At 36.4% G+C, this 27,363-nt stretch overlaps 1 protein-coding gene across 1 annotated transcript in view; it reads left to right on the top strand.

Annotated features, from left to right (window-relative positions):
* FERRY3 (FERRY endosomal RAB5 effector complex subunit 3) overlaps positions 1 to 26,307 on the top strand; it is a 59,184-nt gene extending 32,877 nt beyond the window's left edge. The window contains exons 10-14 of the mRNA XM_028120953.2: positions 7,136 to 7,210; positions 11,873 to 12,075; positions 21,726 to 21,783; positions 22,374 to 22,441; positions 23,063 to 26,307. Coding sequence (XP_027976754.1) covers positions 7,136 to 7,210; positions 11,873 to 12,075; positions 21,726 to 21,783; positions 22,374 to 22,441; positions 23,063 to 23,155 — 497 coding nt within the window. The 3' untranslated portion in view covers positions 23,156 to 26,307. The remainder of the gene's footprint in view (positions 1 to 7,135; positions 7,211 to 11,872; positions 12,076 to 21,725; positions 21,784 to 22,373; positions 22,442 to 23,062) is intronic.
* The last annotated feature ends 1,056 nt before the right edge of the window (positions 26,308 to 27,363 follow it).

Here is a 27,363-nt window from a genome sequence, read left to right as displayed (position 1 = left end):
GTTTTCGTATAACACCCAGTGCTCCATGCAGTATGTGCCCTCCTTAATACCCATCACCGGGCTAACCAATCCCCCCTCCCCCTTCCCCTCTAAAATCCTGTTTGTCTCTCAGAGTCCATAGTCTATCATGGTTCATCTCTCCCTCCGATTTCCCCCTTCATTTTTCCCTTCCTTCTCCTAATGTCCTCCATGCTGTTCCTTATGTTCCACAAATAAGTGAAACCGTATGATAATTGACTTTCTCTGCTTGACTTATTTCACTTAGCATAATCTCCTCCAGTCCCATCCTTGTTGATGTAAAAGTTGGGTATTCATCCTTTCTGATGGCTGAGTAATATGCCATTGTATATATGGACCACATCTTTATCCATTCATCTGTTGAAGGGCATCTCAGCTCTTTCCATAGTCTGGCTATTGCGGACATTGCTGCTATGAACATTGGGGTGCATATGGCCTTTCTTTTCACTACATCTGTGTCTTTGGGGTAAATACCCAGAAGTGCAATTACTGGGTCACAGGGTAGCTCTATTTTTAAATTTTTGAGGAACCTCCACACTGTTTTCCAAAGTGGCTGTACCAACTTGCATTCCCACCAACAGTGTAAGAGGGTTCCCCTTTCTCCACAACCTCTCCAACATTTGTTGTTTCTTTCCCTGTCCATTTTTGCCATTCTAACTGGTGTAAGGTGGTATCTCAATGTGGTTTTGATTTGAATTTCCCTGATGGCTAATGATGATGAACATTTTTTCATGTGTCTGTTAGCCATTTGTCTGTCTTCTTCAGAGAAGTTCTTTTCATATCTTCTGCCCACTTTTTGACTTGATTATTTGGTTTTTGGGTGTTGAGTTTGAGAAGTTCTTTATAGATCTTGGATACCAGCCCTTTATCTGTAGTATCATTTGCAGATATCTTCTCCCATTCTGTGGGTTGCCTCTTTGTTTTGTTGACTGTTTCCTTTGATGTACAGAAGCTTTTTATCTTGATGAAGTCCCAAAAGTTCATTTTTGCTTTTGTTTCACTAGCTTTTAGAGATGTATCTTGAAAGAAGTGGCTGTGAGCGATGTCAAAGAGGTTACTGCCTATGTTCTCCTCAAGAATGTTTGGGTCAACCACGAAATCAAAGAAGAACTTAAACAATTCATGGAAATCAATGAGAATGAAAACACATCGGTCCAAAACCTATGGGATACTGCAAAGGTGGTCCTAAGGGGGAAATACATAGCCATCCAAGCCTCACTCATAAAAATAGAAAAATCCCAAATTCACCAACTAACTCTATACCTTAAAGAACTAGAGAAAAAGCAACAAACGATGCCTAAGCCATGCATTAGAAGAGAAATAATTAAAATTAAAGCCGAGATCAATGAATTAGAAACCAGAAACACAGCAGATCAGATCAACGAAACTAGAAGTTTGTTCTTTGAAAGAATTAATAAGATCGATAAACCACTGGCCGGACTTATCCAAAAGAAAAGAGAAAGGACCCAAATTAATAAAATTATGAATGAAAGGGGAGAGATCACGATTAACACCAAGAAAATAGAAACAATTATTAGAAATTATTATCAACAACTATATGCCAATAAACTGAGCAATCTGGATGAAATAGAGGCCTTCCTCGAAACCTATAAGCTGCCAAGACTGAAACAGGAAGAAATTGACAACCTGAATAGGCCAATAACCAGTAACGAGATTGAAGCAGTGATCAAAAAGCTCCCAAAAAACAAGAGTCCAGAGCCTGATGGATTCCCTGGGGAATTCTACCAAACATTCAAAGAAGAAATAATACCTATTCTACTGAAGCTGTTTCAAAAGATAGAAACAGAAGGAAAACTTCCAAACTCATTCTATGAGGCCAGCATTACCTTAATTCCCAAACCAGGCAAAGGCCCCATCAAAAAGGAGAATTTCAGACCGATATCCCTGATGAATATGGATTCCAAAATCCTCAACAAAATCCTAGCTAATAGGATCCAACAATACATTAAAAGGACCATCCACCACGACCAAGTGGGATTTATCCCCGGGATGCAAGCGTGGTTCAACATTTGCAAATCAATCAATGTGATAGAACACATTAATAAGAGGAGGGAGAAGAACCATATGGTCCTCTCAACTGATGCAGAAAAAGCATTTGACAAAATACAACATCCTTTCCTGATTAAAATTCTTCAGAGTATAGGGATAGAAGGAATGTTCCTCAAGTTCATAAAATCCATCTATGAAAAACCCACAGCAAATATCATCCTCAATGGGGAAAAGCTGAGAGCCTTTCCCTTAAGATCAGGAACACGTCAAGGATGCCCACTCTCACCACATTGTTGAAATAGTACTAGAAGTCCTAGCAACAGCAATCAGACAACAAAAAGAAATAAAAGGTATTCAAATTGGCAAAGAAGATGTTAAACTCTCTATTCACAGATGACATGATACTTTATGTGGAAAATCCAAAAGACTCCACCCCCAAATTACTAGAACTCGTACAGCAATTCAGTAATGTGGCAGGATACAAAATCAATGCACAGAGATCAGTTGCTTTCTTATACACTAACAATGCAACTATAGAAAGAGAAATTAGAGAAACGATTCCATTTACAAAGCGCCAAAAACCATAAGATACCTCGGAATAAACCTAACCAAAGAGGTAAAGGATCTATACTCTAGGAACTACAGAACACTCATGAAAGAAATTGAAGAAGACACAAAGAGATGGAAAAATATTCCATGCTCATGGATCAGAAGAATAAACATTGTTAAAATGTCTATGCTACCCAGAGCAATCTATACCTTCACTGCCATCCCGATCAAAATTCCAATGACATTTTTCAAAGTGCTGGAACAAACAGTCCTAAAATTTGTATGGAATCAGAAAAGAACCCAAATCGCCAAGGAAATGTTGAAAAAGAAAAACTAAGCTGGGGGCATCACGTTGCCCGATTTCAAGCTATATTACAAAGCTGTGATCACCAGGACAGCATGGTACTGGCACAAAAACAGACATATAGACCAATGGAACAGAATAGAGAACCCAGATATGGACCCTCAACTCTATGGTCAAATAATCTTTGACAAAACAGGAAAAAATATGTAATGGGAAAAAGACAGTCTCTTCAATAAATGGTGCTGGGAAAATTGGACAGCCACATGCAGAAGAATGAAACTCGACCATTCTCTAACACCATTCCCAAAGATAAACTCAAAGTGGATGACAAACCTCAATATGAGACAGGAATCCATTAAAATCCTAGAGGAGAACATAGGCAGTAACCTGTTTTTAAATTTAAATTCTTTAGTTACACTTGAAGTACTCAGTGGAAAGTTGGTGGTCTTTTGATCCAAGTTCTGTATCTCTAAAGTGGACATAATTACTACCTCAAAGGGCATTGAAGTGATAGAGTAAATGTTAGCACAAAATATACTTTTTAAATGTTCTATGTTTGATCCCTCTTAGGTAGTAGGAAGTCAAGTATAAGACTTGTTTTTGATTGTTCTTTTGAAAAATTACTATGTCCAGAACTAAGTCCTTTTTTTTTCATATTTATCCATAATATAAATATCCTTTCTATTTGAGAAATTTGCTGGAAAATTATTTTTAAAGCTATAAAGATGTTCATGGCATCTCTCTGTAGAAGCTTTCTATTTATTCTTAGACTTAAGGGAAGATATGGGTAAAGGAAAGAACTTTGGCTCAAATTACAGTTATTCTATTTTTTAATTGAAAAATATAAGTTTAAAAAGTAGTTTCTTTATAAATTAAATTGGCATCATAAGTTTTAGTTAAGAGCTAAATATAAGGGTAATATCCATTCAAAAATATATGTAAGTTGCGTGTTTCTTATTTTTCAGACATTTCATATTATATCACAGGCATAAAATAACAGTATATGTTTTTATTTGGCTTTAATGCATACTCAGTATTTTACTTTATTTTTTTAATAAAAACTTGATGTCTTGCCCAAAAAATAAAATATGGCAAGTTTTTAAAGTATGGCTGGTCAAACTTTTAAATCTGCCTCTGGTACTTGGATGTCTATTTTGTTGGTTTGTTTTGCAACTGCAGTGTTTAAAAGAAACCATTATAGTACTTTTGGTTCCTATGTTTTGTGTTTTGTAGTAAGCAAAGAGATACTGTTTTATCTTTGCTTGCTGTCTTTGTTCCTCCCAATGTAATTTGTAGGATTTCTCCCTTTCTCCCTATGCTAGAAGGCAGCTCTCTAGACTTACCTTGATTAGCATTCACTATGGTTTCCATATTCAATAGACTTTTAAAAACTTGTTTTATTTTTTAATCATTTCCTTAATAGGTAAAACAGTCTCAAGATTCACAATTTAAACTATACAAAAGAGCACAGTGAAGGTCTTCATAATTGTCCGCCAGCCATTCAGTCCCCCCCCGCCAGAGGCAGCCAAGGCTGCCTTGTACCTCCAGACCTATGTCTAGTATGTATCCATGCGTGTATGTGTGCGCCTGTATTTATTTTTCCTTTTTACACAAGTGGCATCTTTCTCTGCACACTTTTCCATACTTTGCTTTTTTTACTGAATATTTATTTATTTTGGCCATCATATTGCATCAGTGCATAAAAAACATCCTTATTAGCTTTCCACTGCCCCATAGTATCCATTGCAGGGCATCCTTATTAATCAGTTCCATGGTAGACATTTAATCTGTCCCAGCATTTTTGCTGTTATAAATAATAACGCATGAATCACCTTATGTGTACATCATTGTGCATGTGTGAGCATATCTCTAGGAAAAGACTCCGAAAGAGAAATTACTGGGTTAAAGGGTACATACATTGGTAGTTTTGATAGTGTTAGCTGTCGCTCTCCATAGCAGCACCCCTAGTTTATATTCCCACTCTAGGGAACTGTGGCTTTGCTGTGACACTGTGTGTCATATATGACAGAGCCGGGCTGTGTGAGGAAGTCATAACAGAAATGTATCCTAACAAAGGACCTTTCAGAAAATTCCAGTGTGTCCTCTTATTCTTCTACCATCTTCTTCCTCCATCTCATTCAAACTAGCTGTGATGTAATCAGAAATATCTTAATATTATTCTTAGTAGTGACTAAAAGCATGAAGATTGAGATCATGACAGGTGTGGGAGAAGGAGGAGGATTCTAAGTATATTTATGAGAGATAGAAAGTGTGCAGCAAATGACAGGAAGTTTTCAAACCACATACGGTTAAGGCAATGTGTGTAAATCATGGTATTATTTTGTTCTTGTTCAAGCAACTATTTTGTGGTTTAAGTGAGTCAGTGAAACAAGCAGGTCTATAAAAGACAACTTTCTGAAAGGAACCCACATGTTGTCATAGAAGAGCTCAGTGAAAATACTTTCTCTGTCTTTTCCTCTTCTGTGCACACCCACATATTTGTTCTACATGTTTACATCCTGATACTCAAGTACCTGTTTATTCTAAGGCATTCCATTGTTTTCCTTACTGTGTTCATTATATTAGAATCTTTATATTTCTACAATCCACAATAACAAGCCAAAAGCAATTTTGTTTTCTATGTACATGTTATATACATTTTTTTAAAAATGAAAAATTGTAATTTTCTTAATATTACAAGGTATTACCATTAAAACATGGAGAGGGGAATGGGCTATGAACTGTTCTCTCTTATTCACTTAGTAGGGATTCTGTTTGTTCATACCCCATGTAAACAAAATTGTTAGAGTCCTTATTTGTCATTTCTTTTGTTTTCTGTGCTATGATCAGACATTTATTCAAAACTTATCAGTTGCTGGGGTGCCTGGGTGGCTAGATGGTTAAGCATCTGCCTTCGGCTCAGGTCATGATTCCCAGGTCCTGGGACTGAGTCCCATATCCAGCTCCCAGCTCAGCGGGGAATCTGCTTCTCCCTCTCCCCCTGCTTGTGTTCTCTCTGTCTCTGTCTGTCTCTGTCTCTCTGTCTCTCTCTCAAATGAATAAATAAAATCTTTAAAAGAAAAAAAAAGCCTATCAGTTGTATCGCTCTGTATGAGAGACAGACTATTACATTAAATATAGATTCTGGCAACACAGAGCCTCCTCTCTCTGCCTCTCCCTCTAATGATAAAATATTTTACAAGGTACAATGATATAATCAATTATTCCGAGTAGTTACTAAGAAAAATACTAAATTACTTTCATTCAGAACATTTCTGAAAGCATAACTGCCCTTGGTATTTTCAGTTTACTCATTTGAAGGTCTGACTGTTTTCAGGTGACATTCTGATGCTGACAGCCATTCCAAATTGTTTTGTATTTAATTGGAATACATATACACCCTCTCAAAGATAGCTGCTTTGAATGCTAATATTCATTCTGCATTTTTTAGTTTTGGTAGAAGATACATCTGAATCTTACAAGAAATCTATTAAAAATACATGTACATATGTAAAATAATTTGTGTCCAAGTATAGTAATGTATGGTCAATTGTGATTTATTTTACCAATATTTATCCTTCTAAATAATATCATGCCTTCCAGAAAGAAAAAACAACTATTGAATATCTAACACAAGAAGTTCCCATTTGAAACAAAGTCTCATGTGTCTATTTGAAATAAATTGTATGTGGTGTCAGATAAGAAGTAACAGATTTCAGAATGGGCTGAATATCAAGTGATTCCTGGTACTACTAACCATTGCTTGTAGTCCTGAACAAGTTATATCAGCAACAATGACTCAGATTCTAAAAATAAAGATGGCCACACTACAACTATCTAATGAAGTTGTTTTATGTGTAGTTAATTTAGTGCCCTGAACCTCCCAGATGAAAAATAGGGTACTGCCAAGTCGAATGTGGTTAAGCCCATAGGGTTTGGAATCTGGGTATGTGAGTTCAAGACCTGGTTCGGCCACTTACTGTGCATCCTTGGTTAAGTTACTTAACTTATGTAACCCTCTGTTCCCTCATATATACAATGAAGATAGTAACAGTACCTACCTCATGAGATTGTGTTTTAGTGGTTTTGTGAGAATTAAATGAGACTATGCATGCAAAACATGTATCAGAATGCCTGGCACCTAGCTATCCTTAGTAAATTTTTGCTGTTATTGTGATTGTTTGGGGAGCAGTAGAATTAAATGTGTTTTCATATGTTGTTATGTTCTTTCATGTTGTATTATCTCATGAATAGATTCTGGAAACCGAAATGGAGGAAGTGATGATAAGGCTAAAAATGCTGACAGAAACTACTTAAATATTTTACCTGGTAAGTAGTATTTTATTTGAAATTGCAATTTTCTTATGATCACATCCATGGAGATCATAGATTTGAAATAGAAGTTCTTATGGTGTATACATTATAAGAAGTTTGTCAGTGTATCACTTTGAAACAACATTGTATCTGCAGAATATACTTTCACAGATGTTCTGCAATTTAAATCCTTATTCTTATACTAGTACTGACTTTCTAGATCCATACAATAAAAATTGTTCAGACAATTGCATAAATTTGATCCCATTTGCTATTTTAAAATTCTTCTGTTATACATTGTTTCTTAGTTTCTTAAATGAAGCAAGAAGTCATTTTCACTCTGAAATATAAACAGTACTAGAGACGGAAACAGTTGAACTTGTAGAAAGAACATGAGTCATATAATTTAGAATCTTTCTTATTTCCACTTCCCCATAACTGTTCCTGTTTCCCATTTCTTTAATTTCCTTTGTTATTTTCAGTTAGATTATTTATCAACTGGAAATTCAGGCTCTTGATCCTCTTCCAGATTGAATTCACTCTGGTGATCCTTGTAGTGTTCAGATGACAGGATATAGCAAGGAAGGCGTATCTGTTCACAAGCATAAACTCTTTTGAGCTAACTAGTGAAGTTTGCATTTTCCTAAATAACTAGGTTGTTTCCTCAGTGTTTCTACCCCAGATTTTCTACATGTAGGTCACATTCCATTTAATAAGCAAATAGCATGTCGCTTTCTGGTATTCATCTTGTCAGTCCCAGTCAGTTAGCTTGTGGTCATCAGCTTCCGAACTCCCTCCCACCTTCAGAGATTCTACCTTCGTGGGTAATGTTAGAGGCAGGATTGCATCACCACATGCTGTTTCCTCCACTTTGTGGAACAGGAAACTGTCCTCCTCTCTATCTAAAAATATCTTCATTGAGACAGGATTTATTGTATTTCTCTGCACAGATCCATAATTTAAATCATCCATATTTTGTGGCTTTCTTAAAATGTGCCAATCTCATTACCTATTCCGGAGGTACTGATGTGTGGGTTTTTTTCAACTTACCTCTCTCTTGCTATATTTATTTCCTTCCTTGCTCCTTTTTGGGAAGAGCCTATAGGTTAGTATCACATTATTACCACCAAATCAGGAGGATATGTCATAGTCCACATTAGAAAAGGAGTATCAAACTATTGGGTTAGGTATGCTGACAGCATCTGAATTTCCATTTGTTAAAGGATGCCAACAGCAAGAAAGTTTACCGAAGATGAAGAAAGATCCAAATCACAGATGCTTTTAAGTTTTCAGGTTGAAAAAGAAAACAATTTTATTTATATATTTTTTACCAGGAGGTTTGCTCTATCATTATCTAAGTATTTATGGTTTATATTACCTAACTCTCACAACAGCTTTGTAAGGAAAGCAGTCAGGCATTATTTTTCTCATTTCTTACACAAAGTACAGAGGATCTATAAATCAAATTGATTTGCCCAAGATCACTCAGCCAATAAGTGCTTAGAGACCAGATTTTCTCAATACTCAATCTAGTCCTTCTTCTGCTATATCATATTATTTTGATGAACACTGCCAGCTCCATGACCCCCATTTCACTACTGGGTAAAATGAGGCCAAGAGACAAGTCATGTAAGGTCAAATAAAGCGGTGCCAATTTGGGGATTAGGAGCACCTGACTCATTCACTAAGTCATCTGCCTCACCACTGGACCATAGCCCATATTTAATGCTGCCACTCCCGTCATCTCAATGATCAGTTGGAGTTGAGGAGGTAATATACTTCACTGGGCCCAGAATGATACGTCTCATACAGTCTGCCAGGTTTCTGATAGGCAGTCTGCATCTTTTATTGCCTTCCAGGGAAATTGTAACTGTACTCTTCTTTTTATCTTTTATCTTAAGTCAAAAAAAAAAAAGGCCTTTGCATGGGGCCTGTTAGTGGCATCCATGGGTACAGCTTACGAACACTGGTAACTACAGATGAGTAAACACTGTGCTAATGTATATCAAATATTTTTAAGCATACTCTGTGTTTATACATCAATATAAGTAAAATCCTAAGATAATGTCTTTGAAGCAAGGGGAAGCAGAATTTGTGAGGGCGGGGGTTAGTGATGGAAGTGTAGTTCTTAGAAGAGCAAAGCTTTCCTAGAATTTTCATATCAGAATTTCCAGGGAGGCATGTGTGTTTGTAAAAACATATTCTTTATAAGCTTGTATATTTTACATATTTATATTGAGAGAAACTGTAGAATATAAAGGCTGATGGCTAGTGTGGCTACATAGAAAATGGAGTGATTATAGGAAACATGAATTTTAAGGCTTGTCTATAAACATTTGTTCATCAAGTCATTCAACAAATACTTATTAAGTACCTTCTATGTACCAGGCACTGTTCTGTGTGCTAGAGATAGAACATTAAACAAGATAGACAAAATCCCTGTAGTCATTGAGCAGAAACAATGCTCTCTTTGATAAAAAAGCTTTTGCACAGCAAAGGAAATAGTCAACAAAACTAAAAGGCAGCCTACTGAATGGGAAAAGATCTTTGCAAATATCTTATCAGATAAAGGGCAGATATCCAAAATCTATAAAGAAATTACCAAATTTAACACTCAAAAAACAAAAAATCCAGTCAAGAAATGGACAGAAGGCATGAACAGGACATTTCTCCAAAGAAGACATTCAGATGGACAATAGATACATGAAAAAATCCTCAACATCACTCAGCATTAGGGAAATACAAATCAAAACCAGAATGAGATACCACCTCATGCTGGTCAAAATGGCTAAAATTAACAAGTCAGGAAACAACAGATATTGATGAGGATGCAGAGAAAGGGGAACCCTCCTACACTGTTAGTGGGAATGCAAACTGGTGCAGCCACTCTGGAAAACACTATGGAGGTTCCTCAGAAAGTTAAAAATAGAGCTACCTTACAACCCAGCAAGTGCATTCTAGGTATTGACCCAAAGGGTACAAACATAGTGATCCGAAGGGGTACCTGCACCCCAGTGTTTATAGCAGCAATGTCCACAATAGCCAAACTGTAGAAAAAGCCCGGATGTCCATCAACAGATGAATAAATAAAAAAGGTGATATATGTGTGTACACACACACACACACACACACACACACACACAATGGAATATTACTCAGCCATCAAAAAGAATGAAATCTTGCCATTTGCAATGACATGGGTGGAACTAGAGGGTATTATACTAAGTGAAATAAGTCAGTCAGAGAAAGCAAATACCATATGATTTCACTCATGTGGAATTTAAGAAAAAAAACTGATGAACATAGGGAAAGGGAAGGAAAAATAAGAGGAAAACAGAGATGGAGGCAAACCATAGGAGAGTCTTAACTGTAGGGAACAAACAGGGTTGCTGGAGGGGAGGTGGGTGGGGGTTGGAGTAACTGGGGGATGGGCATTAAGGAGGACATGTGATGTGATGAGCATTGGGTGTTGTATGCAACTGATGAATCACTGAATTCTACCTGTTAAACTAATAATACAGTATAAATTAAATTGAATTTAAATTAAAAAAAATTTTAAAAATAAAATAATCTCAAACAAAGAATTTCAGTGCTGAGAAGAAAATAGAACAATGTGGAGAAGAAGAAATGAGGGGTGTCCTATACCAGATGAGACAGTCAAGGAAGAGCTCTCTGAGGAGGTGACCTTTGATCTGAGACATCATTGTAAAAAGAAGTCAGCCATGTAAGAATCTTGGGGAAAAACATGGACAAGGCAGCCCTGATTTGGGAACAAGCTCTACATGTTTGAAGAGCTTTACAAAAGCCTGTGTGGCTGGGACAGAGGAGAGGGACAGACAGCTAGGTGGTATCCAGGTCATATAGGCCATGGGAACCGCAGTAAAGAGCTTGGATTGTTTTCTGAATGAAGTGTGAGCCTGTTGGACAATGTTAAGTAGCAGAGTTTTATAATCTGATTTGTATTGAAATTGTTTGGCCTGCAAATGTGGAAATGGTTTGTAGGTAGGCAAGACTGGGAGCAGAGAGATTAATTAAGAGGCTTTGACAAAAACCTAGGTGAGAGATGATGGTAGCGTGAACTAGGGTAAGAGCATGAGGTAGGGTAATAGCAATTAAAATGGAGTATCTCAGATTTGGGATATTTGTTGGAGATATTACTGAAAGTAGTTGATGATGAATTGTATTTTGGATTAGGGAAGAGATACTGAGATATAGAAAGTAATTAAGGGCAACTTCTGTGTTTTGCCCTGTGCCATTAACTAACTGAAGGGAGATTAGATCCACAAATTCAGATGGTGAATGCTGATTTAGGGTGTGGGGAAGAGAGGTAATGAAGCAACCTCTTTTTTTACATGCTCACTTTGAGTTAAGTAGGACATTTTGAGCATTTACGTCAAAATAGAGATAAGTACTCATTTGATTTACTTACTTAAGACTTGGTGGTCACTTCATACCAATTTGTGAACCTAATGCAAAATTGGCTATTGTCTCTTTTTTTCATCACCTTTCCAAGAATTAAGGAGCAATGGCTGTATTTGTTTCCTGAGCCCAACATAGGCTCCTGATACACCTCTCCTAGTTCAGCTCATTGACTGCCCTAATTATAGTTCCTTATAAAGCCTATTGATGATTGTGATTTATTCATTTGAAAATCATGATTGTATTTGGTGTTCACAGGAGAATTTTACATTACACGGCATTCTAATCTCTCAGAAATACATGTTGCTTTCCACCTTTGTGTGGATGACAATGTGAAATCGGGAAACATCACTGCTCGAGATCCGGCCATTATGGGACTCCGAAATATACTCAAGGTTTGCTGTACCCATGACATCACAACAATAAGCATACCTCTCTTACTGGTGCATGATATGTCAGAGGTAAGCAAACAGAAGAAGACCATAATTTTATAAACATGTTAACCATCAATATTGTGTAGTAATAATAATCCACTTTACATTTACATTTTTTTTTGAAGAAAAATATTTTATCCAAGAAGAGTGTCAAATCTCTGTTTGCACAACTGTATAAGCAAATTTTGTATTTTAATCAACTAAGTTCTTTGGGTCACATATTTAAGTGAAATGTTCATTCCTGCAGAATCATCACAACAAAAACTAGTTAGAAAAAAACACCTCGACATTTTTGACAACACAAATTCCAAGTTCATAAATATATAAATCAAACAAAATGCTGTTACAAATTCCAAACATTAGGCCAATCATATTGATCCCAATAACTTCCCATTAGCTCCGTAACAAAAGTTTAGAGAGCAGAGAAAGAGTCCTAAGTTTGGTTTCCTCATCAAATTATTTATCTAAATTGCACTAAGACATACATTTTAAAAAACTAATGGACCTTTGAATCTCCTATCTGGTTAATAGCACTGAGTGACATATGATACAAAACAGTGAATAATCCTTAACCATTTATGTTCAGAGAATTATAGCCTTATAGTAGGTAAACTAGAAAATCAGAATTAGCTTTGGATAAGACATATGCCCCTACTTCTTTCCCTCTTCCTCCATTTTTGTCTTAAGTAGCATTAGATTTACCTCCACATTTATATTTGGCCTACACTAACATTAAAATTAGTTTGCATTCTCTGAGTATGCATTAATAGGCAACAGAAAGAGATACTAGATAACAGGAAGAAGCCAGCCTCATTTTAACATTCTCTCAAAGATGCTCAAGGACGCTTTTTGGATGATATAAGTGTTGGCTTCTGCAGTTAAAATGTGGCATAATCATCCATTCATTTTATTATGTACTGTGCTTTGTTTTATATTTTGGAAAAAAATATCTTCCCGTGACTGCTTTCTCTCCTGTTTTCCTTCTCATCCACATAAAAACTGGTTAGAGGGAATAAGCTGAAGAAATAATACAAAGACCAAAACTCAACTTCAGATAGTCTGGAGAAACAAAGTAGCCTCAAAACAATGGTGGTGCAGGCAAGTGCTTCTGGGAGAGCTAGTGGTCAGCCTGGTGATGAAGGACCCACATCAGCAACTTGGGGCCTGCTCATTTGGAGGTGGCTTTTTTTTTTTTTTTAAACGAAATGGCTTAATGCAAGTTGTAAATGTCAGGAAGGAAGTTTGATCACTGATTATTAAAAGTTATTTCTGAAAATAAAAGATGTATAAATGCTGCTTTTTAGAGCAAAACATTTCGATTCATTCATTTTAAATGCAATACCCTATGTAAACACACACACAAAATCAATTCCAGGTAACATGAGGTGATTTTTAAATGATTTACCACTTACATCCCATTTGTATTTTCATCAGACACATTGTTTCAATTAAGAGAATTCTGGCTCCATCCTATGAAAGCTGTATCTGACTGCCTGATTTATCATTCCATTCACTTATATAGCCTAAGTCTTACCTAATATGGTATCAGGAGAGATTAACACGCATGGTTTGTTTGGGGTTTTTGCAACTGTAGCTTTATAAAGTTTTAGTTCCATCAGGAATGTTTAGCCATTGTTAAGTTATCATCACTAACTAGTCCATCTGTAAAAGTCTTTGGAGAATAACAAAGTTTGTGATGAATTCCAGCCGTGAGGAAACATCCAAACATTCCTGCAGCTGGACTCCTGGTTAACCAGTTTATAAAAATGGTTATATGTAGGTGGGAAACAACCTCAAAAACAGTATTTCCAAAAGTCACTAAGTTTGGATTTACTTCCAGACATCTGATACTACTAGCATTCCCTCTCCCACAATGTTACAAAAGTTACATGTTTTAAATTGGGACGGCCAGCTGCAGGACATTAAGTTTGTTTCCAAAGTATCCATTTTAATTCACAAAAGTATATTGAGCCACGATCCTCCCATTTGTTGTATTTAAACATCCATTCGGGTCAAGAAGTTTATTCTACAAACTCAGACAACATTGCACAGGATATAGAGTTAATCTTTGTTTTAGCTTTCATGCAAGGGTCCCAAGGCATTTTCAGGTGTTGTTTACTTCCTCTAACAAACAATTTCTAGACACTCGGTTACCACATTTTAGTGTGTGCACAGTAATGACGATAATGTCTGAAACAGCCCATGTTCTGTGGTAGCTAGAGCTGTAGAAATTAATTGCAGTTTAAAAAAAAAAGGAAAGGAAAAAGTAATCAGCGGGAAGAAAGACATCCTGATAATCACCAGTTTATCTCTATAGATATTTGTAATCTAAGATACTGTCATACTGGAGCCAATCTAACCTGATAGGTATGGGATGAACCTGCAAGCCAAGAATATCAAGTTCCTGATTTCCTTTTCTTTTTTGTTGTTAACTTATTGAATAATTTGGGACTTAGAGGTTTTAGTTATTATAATTGTGGTTGATGAAGATGTTATTTGTTTTTAAATTTTTATTAGAGTAGAATACACGTATAGAAAAGTATACATAACCATATAGCTCAAATGTTCACAAACTTAACACCCATGTAACCAATACCCAGATCATACAACAGAACATTATCACCACCCCAGAAGCCACCCTCATGCTCTCTTCCAGTCAGGTAAACCACACTCTCTCCATGAGGGTAACCATTTTTTTCCATTTTGAAAAGCATAGATTACTTAGGCTTGTTTTTGTAGTTTATATAAGTAGAATCATATAAACATATTCCTGTCTCTGGCTTCTTTCACTCAATAATTATCTTTGTAAAATTTACCCATATTATTGTCTGTGGTTGTAGATTATTCATTCACATTGTTATATATTACTTCACTGTGTGATTAAACCACAGTTATTTAACAATGCATTCTACTATTTATGGACATTTGGGTAGTTTCTAGGTTTTGATTATTATGACTTACGTTGCTGTGAACATTCTAGTACATAGATTTTTGGCATTTCTGTTACGTATATACTTAGGGATGGAATTGTTAGGTGTCACGGTATGTGTATTGTTTAGCTTTGGTATTTACAACCAAATAGTTTCCCAAAGTAGTTGTACGTAACCCATTGTTTTTGAATGTGAAAAATAAGAATGCCAGACTGTTCCTCACCTTCAGATAATGACTGAGAAACTGATTAATAGTATTTCAGGTACCTCAGAGGCATATACTTGAGAGCAAAGAATAGTTTTTCAGTTTCTCCCATGGGTGTATGAACTCAGAAAATAATTCTGATATCTAACTTTTAAGACTTATACCAACTAAATCTCAGTCACCTCTGCAGTTCAAACTTACCCTAATCAGAAGATTCAAGTTGAATAGTCAAAATATGGCCTGTTATTTTTTAGAAGATATTGTCTGCAATTATAATCATAATTGACATTTAAAAAAATTTTAATTACAGTGTAGTTAACATAGTGTTATTTTAGTTTCAGGTGTGCAATATAGTGGTTCAACACTTCCATGTAGCAACCCAGTGCTCATCAAGATAAGTGTATTCGTAATCCCCTTCACCTGGTTCACCAATCCCCCCACCGACCTCCCCTCTATTAACCATCAGCGTGTTCTCTAGTTAAGAGGCTGTTTCTTGGTTTGTCTCTCTTTTTTCTTTGTTCATTCGTTTCTTAAATTCCACATAGAGTGAAATCATACAGTATTTGTCTTTCTCTGACAAGCTTATTTTGCTTAGCATTATACTCTTTAGATCCATCTATGTGGTAGCAAATGGCAAGATTTCATTCTTTTTATGGCTGAATAATGTTCCATGCATAGATATACCACATCTTCTTTATCAATTCATCTTATTGATAGACACTTTGGCTGCTTCCATAGCTTGGCTATTGTAAGTAATACTGCAATAAACATAGGGGTGTATATATCCTTAGAATTCATGGTTTTGTATTCTTTGGGTAAATACCCAGTTGTGTGATTAGTGAATTGTAGGGTAGTTCTATTTTTAAATTTTTGGGGAACCTCCATACTGTTTTCTACAGTGGCTGCACCAATTTGCACTCCCACCAGCAGCACAGAAGGGTTCCTATTTCTCCACCTATTCACCAACACTTGTTTCTTGAGCTTTGATTTTAGCCATTCTGACAGGTGTGAGGTGGTATCTCATAGTAGTTTTGATTTGTATTTCCTTGATGATGAGTGATGTTGAGCATCTTTCCATGTCTGTTGGCCATCTGGATGTCTTCTTTGGAAAAATGTCTGTTCATGTCTCCTGCCCATTTTTTAGTTGGATTATTTGGTTTTGGGGTGTTGGGTTGTGTCAGTTCTTTATATATTTTGGATACTAACCCTTTATCGGATATGTCATTTGCAAATACCTTCTCCTGTTCAGTAAGTTGTCTTTTAGTTCTGTTAGTTACTCCTTTGCTGTGCAGAAGCCTTTTTTTTTTTTTTAATGTGATCCCAATTATTTTTGCTTTTGTTTCCCTTGCCTCAGGAGACATGTCTAGAAAGATACTGCTACAGCTGATATTAGAGAAATTACTGCCTGTGCTCTCTTCTAGGATTTTTATGGTTTCAGATCTCACATTTAGATCCTTAATCCATTTTGAGTTTATTTTTGTGTATGGTATAAGCAAGTGGTCCAGTTTCATTCTTCTGCATGTTGCTGTCTGATTTTCCCAGCACCATTTGTTGAAGAGACTGTCTTTTTCCCATTGCATATTCTTGCCTCCTTTGTTGAAGATTAATGTCAAAGACCATATAGTTGTGGTTTTATTTCTGGGTTTTCTATTCTGTTCCATTAATCTATGTGTCTATTTTTTGGGCAGCACCATACTGCCTTGAATCACTACAGCTTTGTAATATAACTTGAAGTCCAGAATTGAGATGCCTCCAGCTTTGCTTTTCTTTTTTCAAGGTTGCTTTGGCCACTCAGGGTGTTTTGTGGTTCCATACAAATTTTAGGGTTGGTTGTTCTAGCTCTGTGAAAAATGCTGTTGGTATTTTGATAGGGATTGTATTAAATGTTTATATTGCTTTGAGTCATATAGACATTTTAACAGTATTTGTTCTGTTCTTTGAGGTTGGAATGTCTTTCCATTTTTTGTGTCATCTTCAATTTCCTTCATCAATGTTTTATAGTTTTTGGAGTACAAGTCTTTCATCTGTTTGGTTAGGTTTATTCCTAGGTATCTTACAGTTTTTGGTACAGTTGTAAATGAGATTGTTTTCTTAATTTCTCTTTCAACTGCTTCATTATTAGTGTATGGAAATGCAACAGATTTCTGTACATTGATTTTGTATCCTATAACATTCCTGAATTCATTTATCAGTTCTGGTGGTTTTTTTGGTGGAGTCTTTTGGGTTTTCTATATATAGTATCATGTCATCTGCAAATAGTGAAAGTTTTACTTCTTCCTTACCAATTTGGATGCCTTTATTCCTTTCTGTTGTCTGATTGCTGTAGCTAGGACCTCTAGTACTGTGTTGAATAAAAGTCATGAGAGTGGACATCCTTGTCTTGTTTCTGACCTTAGGGGAAAAGCCTCAGTTTTGGGGGTCAGGCAAGTTTTCTGAAAAAAGGGAGTGGTCGCTAATGTGAATTATTACCAGTAAGGACAATTAGAATATAAAACTGAGAAAAGGTTTGGTAATTAATAACCATTGAATTATAACCCATTGTATAAAGTAAATACCCATTAGTTCATACTGTTGTAAACAGATGACTGAATAAATAAATAGGGGCGGAAGAAACAATGCAGAGGAATTCCAGATAATTTATATAGATACTCATCTTCAGGGAGGGAAGTAAAAATCACCTTTTACATGTGTGCTGTTCACAGTGAGTGACTTCTTTCCAAAGAGTATGTTGTGGAAAGGTTGGGGAACGGGAGAAGGGAATAACTTTACAGTGGAGAAACCTGAGAATCACTGCCTCAGGCAGGTGATCCAGATCAATGTCAGCAGTCATAAATCATGTTGATAATGTGTATTGATATGATATTATAAAAATGGCTCCTTACCTCTGTAGTCTTCCTACCAAAATCCATAGCGCCAGTCTGACCATGAGAAAAATATCAGTCAAATTCCAGTAGAAGGCATCCCTTACCTGATCAGGACTCCTCAAAACTGTAAGGTCATCAAAAACAAGGAAAGTCTGAGAAACTCACAGGCCTGAGGTGACATTATAACTCAATATAGTATAGTATGCTGGATGTGATCCTGGAACGGAAGACATCATTAGATAAAAACTAAGGAAATCTGCATGAACTATGGAGTTTAGTTAATAATAAGAGATCAGTAGTGATTCTTTCTCTCTTTTTTTGGCTATGAATTTGTTTATTGCATCACATTTAATGTACCCAGTAGAAAGATTAAACATGTACTCAGGGTTTTTTGACTGACAGCAAATAGAGATTCTTTAGTGAGATCTTGGCAGTTTGATGGTATATATATATATATATATATATGTACTGTCTGTCATGTATACAGACATACATATATATACTTGCATGCATACATATATATAATTTCATTGATGGAATAATAAATATCAGAAATATATCAGAAAAACATGTTTATATTTATTTATAAATAATAAAATAATAAATATATCTAGTAGTACAACTGCTGGATTATAGGCTAGTTATTTTTAAATTTTTGAGGAAAATTCATACTATTTTTCAGAGTGGCTGCACCACTTTGCATTCCCACCAACAGTGCAAGAGGGTTCCCACTACTAGATATTTACCCAAAGAATACAAAAATACTAATTTGAAGGGATACATGCACTCTGATGTTTATAGCAGCATTATCAACAATAGCCAAATTATGGAAAGAACCCAAATGTCCATCGACTGATGAGTAGATAAAGAAGATATGGTCTATATATACAATGGAATATTAATCAGCCATAAAAAAGAATGAAATCTTGCCTTTGCAACAACATAGATGGAGCTAGAGAGTATTATTCTAAACATAGGTCAGTTAGAGAAAGACAAATACCATATGATTTCAATCCTATGTGGAATTTAAGAAACAAAACAAGCAAAGGGGGAAAAAAGAGGAGAGGTAAACCAAGAAACAGACTCTTAACTATAGAGAACAACTTGGTGGTTACCAGAGGGGAGGTGGGTGGGGGGATTAAGGAGTGCACTTGTGATGAGCACTGGGTATTGTATGGAAGTGCTGAATCACTATATTTGTACACCTGAAACTAATATCATGCTGTATGTTAACTAACTGGAAGTTAAATTAAAACTTAAGGGGTGCCTGGGTGGCTCAGTCGGTTAAGCGTCTGCCTTCGGCTGAGGTCATGATCCCAGGGTCCTAGAATTGAGTCCCGGATCGGGCTCCCTGCTCAGTGGAGAACCTGCTTCTCTCTCACCCTCTGCCTGCCACTCCCCCTACTTGTGGTCTCTCTCCCTCTCTCTCTCTGTCAAATAAATAAATAAAATCTTTTAAAAACTTAAAAATAATAATATGTTTATAAATTTTAAATAAATTACAATACCTTAACTCTATAAAACAGCAGTTTTTAAATTTGTGTTCTGAAGATCCCCCTAGGATCTTAGCCCCTTTCTGGGGCTCAGCAAGATTTAAAATATTTTCATAATAATACTAAAGCATTATTTGTCTTTTCCATTCTCATTCTTTCATGAGCATCAGTGAGTTTTATCAGAGGCTAAACAGATTAAATGCAGAGCGGATATAAGAATCCAGATGTCTTCTATTAAACCAGGCAGTTAATGAGATTTGAAGATATGTAAACCGTTGCCATTCTTCTCGCTTAAATTTTTTTGTTTGGGGAAATATAGTTACTTTCTACTGAAAGAAAAAACAAAACATGTTAGGTGCACCTGGGTGACTTGGTCAGTTAAGCGTTGGACTCTTGATTTCGGCTCAGGTCATGATCTCAGGGTGGTGAGATTGATCCCCACATTGGACTCTGCACTCAGGGGGGAGTCTTCCTCTCTCCCTCACCCTCTCCCGCCCCCTGCTTGTGCACACACACATCCTTTCTCTCTCTCTCTAAAATAAGTAATCTTTTTTAAAAATATGTTAACATGCAATAGGTTTTTCATTGTCATTTTTAAGTGAAATTGATTCTTTTGCATGTTGCTGTCCAATTTTCCCAACACCATTTGTTGAAGAGACTGTCTTTTTCCCATTGCATATTCTTGCCTCCTTTGTTTAAGATTAATTGACCATATAGTTGTGGGTTCATTTCTGGGTTTTCTATTCTGTTCCATTGATCTATGTGTCTGTTTTTGTGCCAGCACCATACTGTCTTGATCACTACAGCTTTGTAATATAACTTGAAGTCCAGGATTGTGATGCCTCCAGCTTTGCTTTTCTTTTTTCAAGGTTGCATTGACTATTCAGGGTGTTTTGTGGTTCCATATAAATTTTAGGAATGTTTGTTCTAGTTCTGTGAAAAATGCTGTTGGTAGTTTGATAGGGATTGTATTAAATCTGTAGATTGCTTTGGAGAGTATAGACATTTTAACAATACTTGTTCTTCCAATCCATGAGCTGGGAATGTCTTTCCATTTGTGTTGTTGCTTAAATTTTTTTCATCAGTGTTTTGTAGTTTTCAGAGTACAGGTCTTTCACCTCTTTGGTTAGGTTTATTCCTACATATCTTACGGATTTTGGTGCAGTTGTAAATGGGATTGATTCTTTAATTTCTCTTTCTGCTGCTTCATTATCAATATTTTTTACATTTTTCTGTTTTAATTTCCAATGTAATAACTATCAAGAGATAAAATCCACATAGACAAAAGCTCATTGGTGTCCTCATTGATTTTTAAGAGTATATAAGATCGGGGCGCCTGGGTGGCTCAGTCGGTTAAGTGTCTGCCTTTGGCTCAAGTCATGATCCCAGGGTCCTGGGATCAAGTCCGCATTAGGCTCCCTGCTCCTCAGGGAGTCTACCCGTCCCCCTGCTTGTACTCTCTTTCTCTCTGTCAAATAAATAAAAATCTTAAAAAAAAAAAGAGTGTAAAAGATCCTAAGACCCAAAAAGGTTCAGAACCACTCTAATGAAATAATAAATGTATATTATAGTTATGATTATGAAGACCTGCAACATGGAAAAGTAATTCTGGAGATAATGAAAAGTAGAATTTAAAATGGTATAATCACTGATTGTAACTATAGAAAATTATAAATGAATTGGGTATAGTCTGGCAGGAGCACTCATGTGTGCATTTGATCAGAGATTAGAAAGGAATGTAGAAAAATGAATACATTTGGTTTGGTAGGTGGCTGGGATGGGATGTTTGTGTATTTCTGTCACTTTTTTAATAACATGTTATACAATAAAAGCATTTTGATGCATTGTTCCAATATTATACAAGTTAATGGAATTATGCTAAAACACAGTAGTTGGAGTTCTGATGTCACTTTGTCTTTAGAATTAATTATCTAGAAAGTTTTAAGGGTATGTTTATTTTTTAAATTATATTTACTAGGACATTTAAATTGGTTTCTATTCCACAAATGTAATCTAACAGCTATAAGGAGTTATACCTAAAGACCAGAAGAAATCCAGCTAAAGTTAGCAAAAAGTTGTCCAAATTTGTTCACAAAGTAGAGGTCAATGTTATAGATAAATTAAGACTTGATTTTTTTTAACAAAATTCTGTTAAAAACATGATTTATTTTGGTTCTCTCTTTAGGAAATGACTATACCATGGTGCTTAAGGAGAGCAGAACTTGTGTTTAAGTGTGTCAAAGGTGAGCATAACCTTATATTTTAACAACATGACCTGTATTTCTTAGTCCCAACTACTGAAACTAGAGAAAGCCAGGAGAAGAATATGAACGTTACCTCTGTCCTCCGGTGCCTCAATTAAAAGTGGTTTAACAAGGCAAATTTTTTTTACTCACCTTTTTTCCAGTCATAAAATAAACAAATCTCTGGCCCTCTTGAAATGCAAGGATATTTGGATATTATTTATATTTTGCTCTGATTGTATCTTGCTCTCTATTGCCTTTTTATTTTCTTAAAAAGAAAAAAATAGAACCACATCTTCAATTATCCTTTAATAACCTGCTTTAGCTTCATTGTACAGAGACTAAAGAGGACTTGAGAAATCATGAGTAAAAATGCATTAACAAAATTATGTTAAACCTCTCTGGCATGGGGAATTAAGGATTGCAGAAGTTTATCTGTTCTTTGGGCCTAGCCTCTCTTGCACACAAGTGGCTACCTAAAAAGGCAAGACATGAAGCCCCCACATGAAAATTCAGTTTATCTTCATAAGGGACTTGTAGATTTGAGGACCAGAACTCATAATTTAGCAAAGTTTGTTGTTCTGTTTTAGGTTTCATGATGGAAATGGCTTCATGGGATGGAGGAATTTCCAGAACAGTACAGTTCCTAGTACCACAGGTGTGTTATCTGAATAGATCTCTCCCCAGTTTAATCTCTGCTGTAATATTGCTCCCAGATACAGCTAGGCACCTTGTCCTAAACTCAATATAACATAATAAAATGCTTACAGCTTTCTATTTATTAAGGGGAGAAGTGTTTGGATGCCATAAAAGCATTTAGTTTATTGTCAAAGATGTCAGCATCTGCCACTCAAGGGATCTTTTATTTAACCCCAAACCCAAATTTGACTCATCTTTTGTTTTTTTTCCCACATTTATGATTGAAGAATTCAATAAATACATGATTGAAGAATTCACGTAAAAGGGCATTAACACAAAATGATTCTGCATTCTATATAGAGCCTAGCAAAATTAGTGGTACTTTACTTACTGACTATACTAGAGTTATCTAGGGATTTTTCTGGTAGTCAGACTTACTATTTGACAGAAACAACATAGGTTCTCAGAAGGAAAACACGCCCTGCCCATAACCATGCAGTTAACTCAGTCATGAAGAGAGTTTTCATATACTGCTCTCCCCTATCTAGGACTAGTTCCATATTTTAAATTACTTTAAAATTTTAAAAATCAATGATGACTTAACAAGTGTGAACTTTTTTTTTTTTTTTACTTCTAACAGAGTATTTCTGAAGAAATGTTTTATCAACTTAGTAACATGCTCCCCCAGATCTTCCGAGTATCGTCAACACTTACTCTGACATCCAAGCACTAAATCCTTAGAGACTGACACGTTGGCAGAAGAAGACTATTAAACTTTCCAGGAACTTGAGCTGTGCTGGGATTCTGTCAAGCAAAAGATGCCCAGAAAGAGAACTTGTAATCCAAGTCACAAATCAAATCATGATGTAGGTCTGTGAAACCTTCCAAAAATTCATATACCATATAGTCTAGTGATCAGCCTTTTACTTATATATTTATTCTGAAAATTTCTTTATGAAAAAATCTTTTTTTCTACTGTTATGCCCTGTCTATGAATATTGGTAAGTTAAAACGTCCTATATATCATACCTGGACACTTGATATAGGAGATTGTTAATTGCATTTTCATGGAGACATTTGACTTTTCCAAAAGGTTTGAGTCATATCAAGTGCAAGATTTAATTAACCATAAAAATAAAATCTTTCCTTTACCTTATTTGCCAAGCAAAAATTAAAAGACACTGAGATATACATTGCAAGTATGGATTTCTTGTGAAAATCTTTGTAGAAACACAAACATATGAGACAAACTTTTAAATTCTCCTTTTTCAAAAACTCTTAAGGTTTTATAAGTCAGAAAAAAAAATCAGGAAAGGACTTTGGATTCTTTACCTCTGTCTCACCCTCTCTATATGACCTTGCCCTTGTCTATTAATAACACTTCATGGGCTAGGAAAATAGTATGCTCATTTGCAAGCCCAGTGGAAAGTTAGTCCAAACCAGCACCTGGCAGGATTTTAGTGTTCATCAACATTATGACAGACAACAAAGATCATCTTTATTTCTCCATCCTGCTTCCTGCATTCTCAACTTCCTTAACCATTCTTCTACTTCCTGCATTCCATTGCTGATAACTATGTCCCCATTTCTTTCTCTGCTCTTGTTTCCTCTCCTTTTTCATCATGTTTCCTACTTTCTCAGATGATGCATATCACTTACTTCTCCCATCTGTAACACATTTGCTATGAGTTGTGACTACATTAAACAAAGATATCTGTAAAAGCAATAGTTTAATCATATCCAAGTTGTATGGATGTTGTAACTGACCAATGAAATGAAATGGAGGACCTTGACATCATGAGGAGGTGTTACGGCCTGATTCCAAGAAACAGAAAGCACTCTTGTTAGTGTACCTAAATACCTAAATGTAGTAACTTATAGAAACTCTTTTGACACACAAAATGCTTTCCCATAACACAGAATATGTCTTGATTTTCCATGTCTTGATGCAAGGAAGTGACTGTCCAAGTAACAACACTAAGGAGAACACCCACTCCAGACTGTGTCCATTACACACTTACACTTTCCACATGCTTTTCCAGGGAACCTGGAAGGTAGGAATTCTGCTCTCACAGTGAGAAATTGTCTTCCAGGCACCACTGTTATCCTTGAGACTGATTCTAATGCAAAGCAAGGTAGACAGAGGTGGAAAATAGGGGTGTGTTAGAGCAGTATCAAAGACTACTTTATTTTTTTTTAAAGATTTATTTATTTATTTATTTGACAGAGAGAGACAGCGAGAGAGGGAACACAAGCAGAGGGGGTGGAAGAGGGAGAAGCAGGCCTCCCACCGAGCAGGGAGCCCGATGCAGGGCTCGATCCCAGGACCCTGGGATCATGACCTGAGCCAAAGGCAGATACTTAACAACTGAGCCACCCAGGCGCCCCAAAGACTACTTTAGATCATAATATAAAAGGTCAAGTTGGAGGTGGCTGTAGTTGGATCAATATAAGACGTTCAAAAAGAGGAACTGAGAATCTTTCCATAGAGGTTCTGTAACTAGGTGGACAGCCAACAGCTAGGGGCATAGCCAGAGGTGAGGGGGTAGGAGTAAGCGTTCACTCATGGAAACTTGGTGAATGCTGCTGCCCCGTCCTTCCTTTGCCACTATATAATGTAGTGGCTTTCACTCCAGGGCAATTAGAGGTAGTGTTTGGCCCATGAAATCAAGATAAATGTATTAAATATCCTTTTTTTTTCACATGGTACTGTATTATGAGATATACAGAGTGGTAAGATTGGGAAAATGCTTATGATGTTATATGAGGACATACCAAACTCTGAGCTAGTAACAAATATATAATTCAAAGCACTAATTATATGTATGCAAGTGATGGGAATTTTAGTGAAGCAGTAGATGAGGAAGGCTGGAATTTTGTGTTTGGACCAGAAAAGGTGAGATCATGACCTTTTTCTGAGTGTTCTAGAGAGCTTCATGGAGGGGAGTGGTTTGGGGCACTTCATGAGTGATATGAAGAAGGTACCTTAGCAGGCTGAGACTAGAAGGGGCATTCTAGGTCTAAGATACAGATAGGAACAGAAATCAAATGAAGGGAGGAACTGGTAAATGGCCAGTAAGTTGAGAGAAGCTGACCACAACAGCCTTTTGGGAGTGGGGTAGGGGGCCTTAGTTCAAACATTGGTGAGGAGTGTTCCAGTGAGCACGAAGCTTTCTATTTGCATAAACAGTTAAGTGTTCCTAAAACAGATGACAATATGGTCCTCAAGGCCTTAAAAATATGCTTTGGAAATCACGCAGGGGCATTGAGCCTGCTGTGTCCATTCCATACTGCTCTGTTCGCCCCTTCCCCGATTTTTGTTCTCAAAGCACAAAACCAAGCAAAGCTGTAACATTGCCATTGATCAAGAAGTGTGGCACCAGCTGTTCTCAGCATGACAGTGTGGCTGGAATGGAAGAAATGCATGAAAAAGAATTTCAACAGAAAAACAACTCAGTTTGCCTGGGAGTTGGCAGACCTCTTACTGGCACAGTACACACATCCTTTGTGCCACTTTAGTTGGAGGCTGGCTCATTCTCACAAGAAGAAAAAATGTTCCACAAAGGAAAGATGAATTCACGGAAACATTCCTAATATAGAGGCCCTAAGGAGAATCAGCAGAGCTGTGCCGAAAGAAGAAACAAAACTTAAGAGAGTGGAATCTTGGCTGTTTCTCAGTCTCCAGGTGAAAAGGATTGCTTTTCTGTTACCCCGTTCTCCCATTTAGATGAAATTGGACTGCTTTGCTCAAAAGGAGTTACAGCAGTGTAAAAATCGTTCAGTTATGAAATAAAAAATGTTTTACAACACCTATTTACCAAAAGTACCGTGCATTCAGAACCATTTAGATCAATGTTTTTCTACCCTTTAACCATCAAAGACCCTTTCCATCATCTTGAGCATATTTCTCTGAAATGTCTTGAAAACTTTTACCTAGCAAACAATTGAAGTAAAAAAAAAAGTAATCTTTTTTGTTGTTAAAGACATATCTGTGGAGCTGAGTGAGTGTATTAGCAAGCAATACATAGTGTTCCCACATAGATTATCATTGTATGATTCCCATACATAGTTTTTACACATAAAATACATAGAATTATTGTGTAATACCAGACAAATTCACAAAAACAACCTTGCTGTTTTACTTAACCGGCAAGGTCTCATCCCAGTGAAATGTATTTCAGAAAGATTTTTTTTTTGTTTTTACTTTTGTAGTTTATTATTACGTTCAGTTAGCCAGCATGTAGTACATCAGTAATTTTTGATGTAGTGTTCAACAATTCATTAGTTGCATATAACACCCAGGGTTCATCACAACATGTGCCCTCCTTGATACCCATCATCCAGTTACCCCATCCCCCCACCCCCTCCTCTCTGTTACCCTCAGTTTGTTTCCCGGAGTCCAGAGTGTCTCATGGTTTGTCTCCGTCTCTGATTTCTTCCCATTCTGTTTTCCCTCCTTCCCCTGTGGTCCTCTGCACTATTCCTTATGTTCCATATATGAGTGAAATCATATGATAATTGTCTTTCTCTGCTTGACTTATTTCACTTAGCATAATCCCCTCCAGTTCCATCCATGTCAGTGCAAAAGGTGGGTATTCATCCTTTCTGATGGCTGAGTAATATTCCATTGTATATATGGACCACATCTTCTTTATCCATTCATCTGTTGAAGGGCATCTCAGCTCCTTCCACAGTTTGGCTATTGTGGACATTGCTGCTATGAACTTTGGGGTGCGTGTGCGCCTTCTTTTCAGAAAGATTTTTTTTACTAGCTCTTCAAGGACCACTAATTCCAGGAACCCCAAGCTGGGAACCACAACTTTAGACAGAAGTACTTACATGAGAGTACATTACAAAGGGAGGGCAGAGATAAGGACAACATGAGTGGCAGATTGACTCTAGAATCCCATTCGATAAACACCAAGTGTTTACTGCATTTCT

This window comes from Eumetopias jubatus, unplaced genomic scaffold (genome assembly GCF_037043125.1).
Source record: "Eumetopias jubatus isolate StellerSeaLion01/CBP00866 unplaced genomic scaffold, mEumJub1_p1.0 scaffold_8, whole genome shotgun sequence".
NCBI lineage: Eukaryota > Metazoa > Chordata > Mammalia > Carnivora > Otariidae > Eumetopias > Eumetopias jubatus.
Note: the sequence above shows the minus strand (reverse complement) of the source record. Positions and strands in the feature narration are given on the sequence as shown.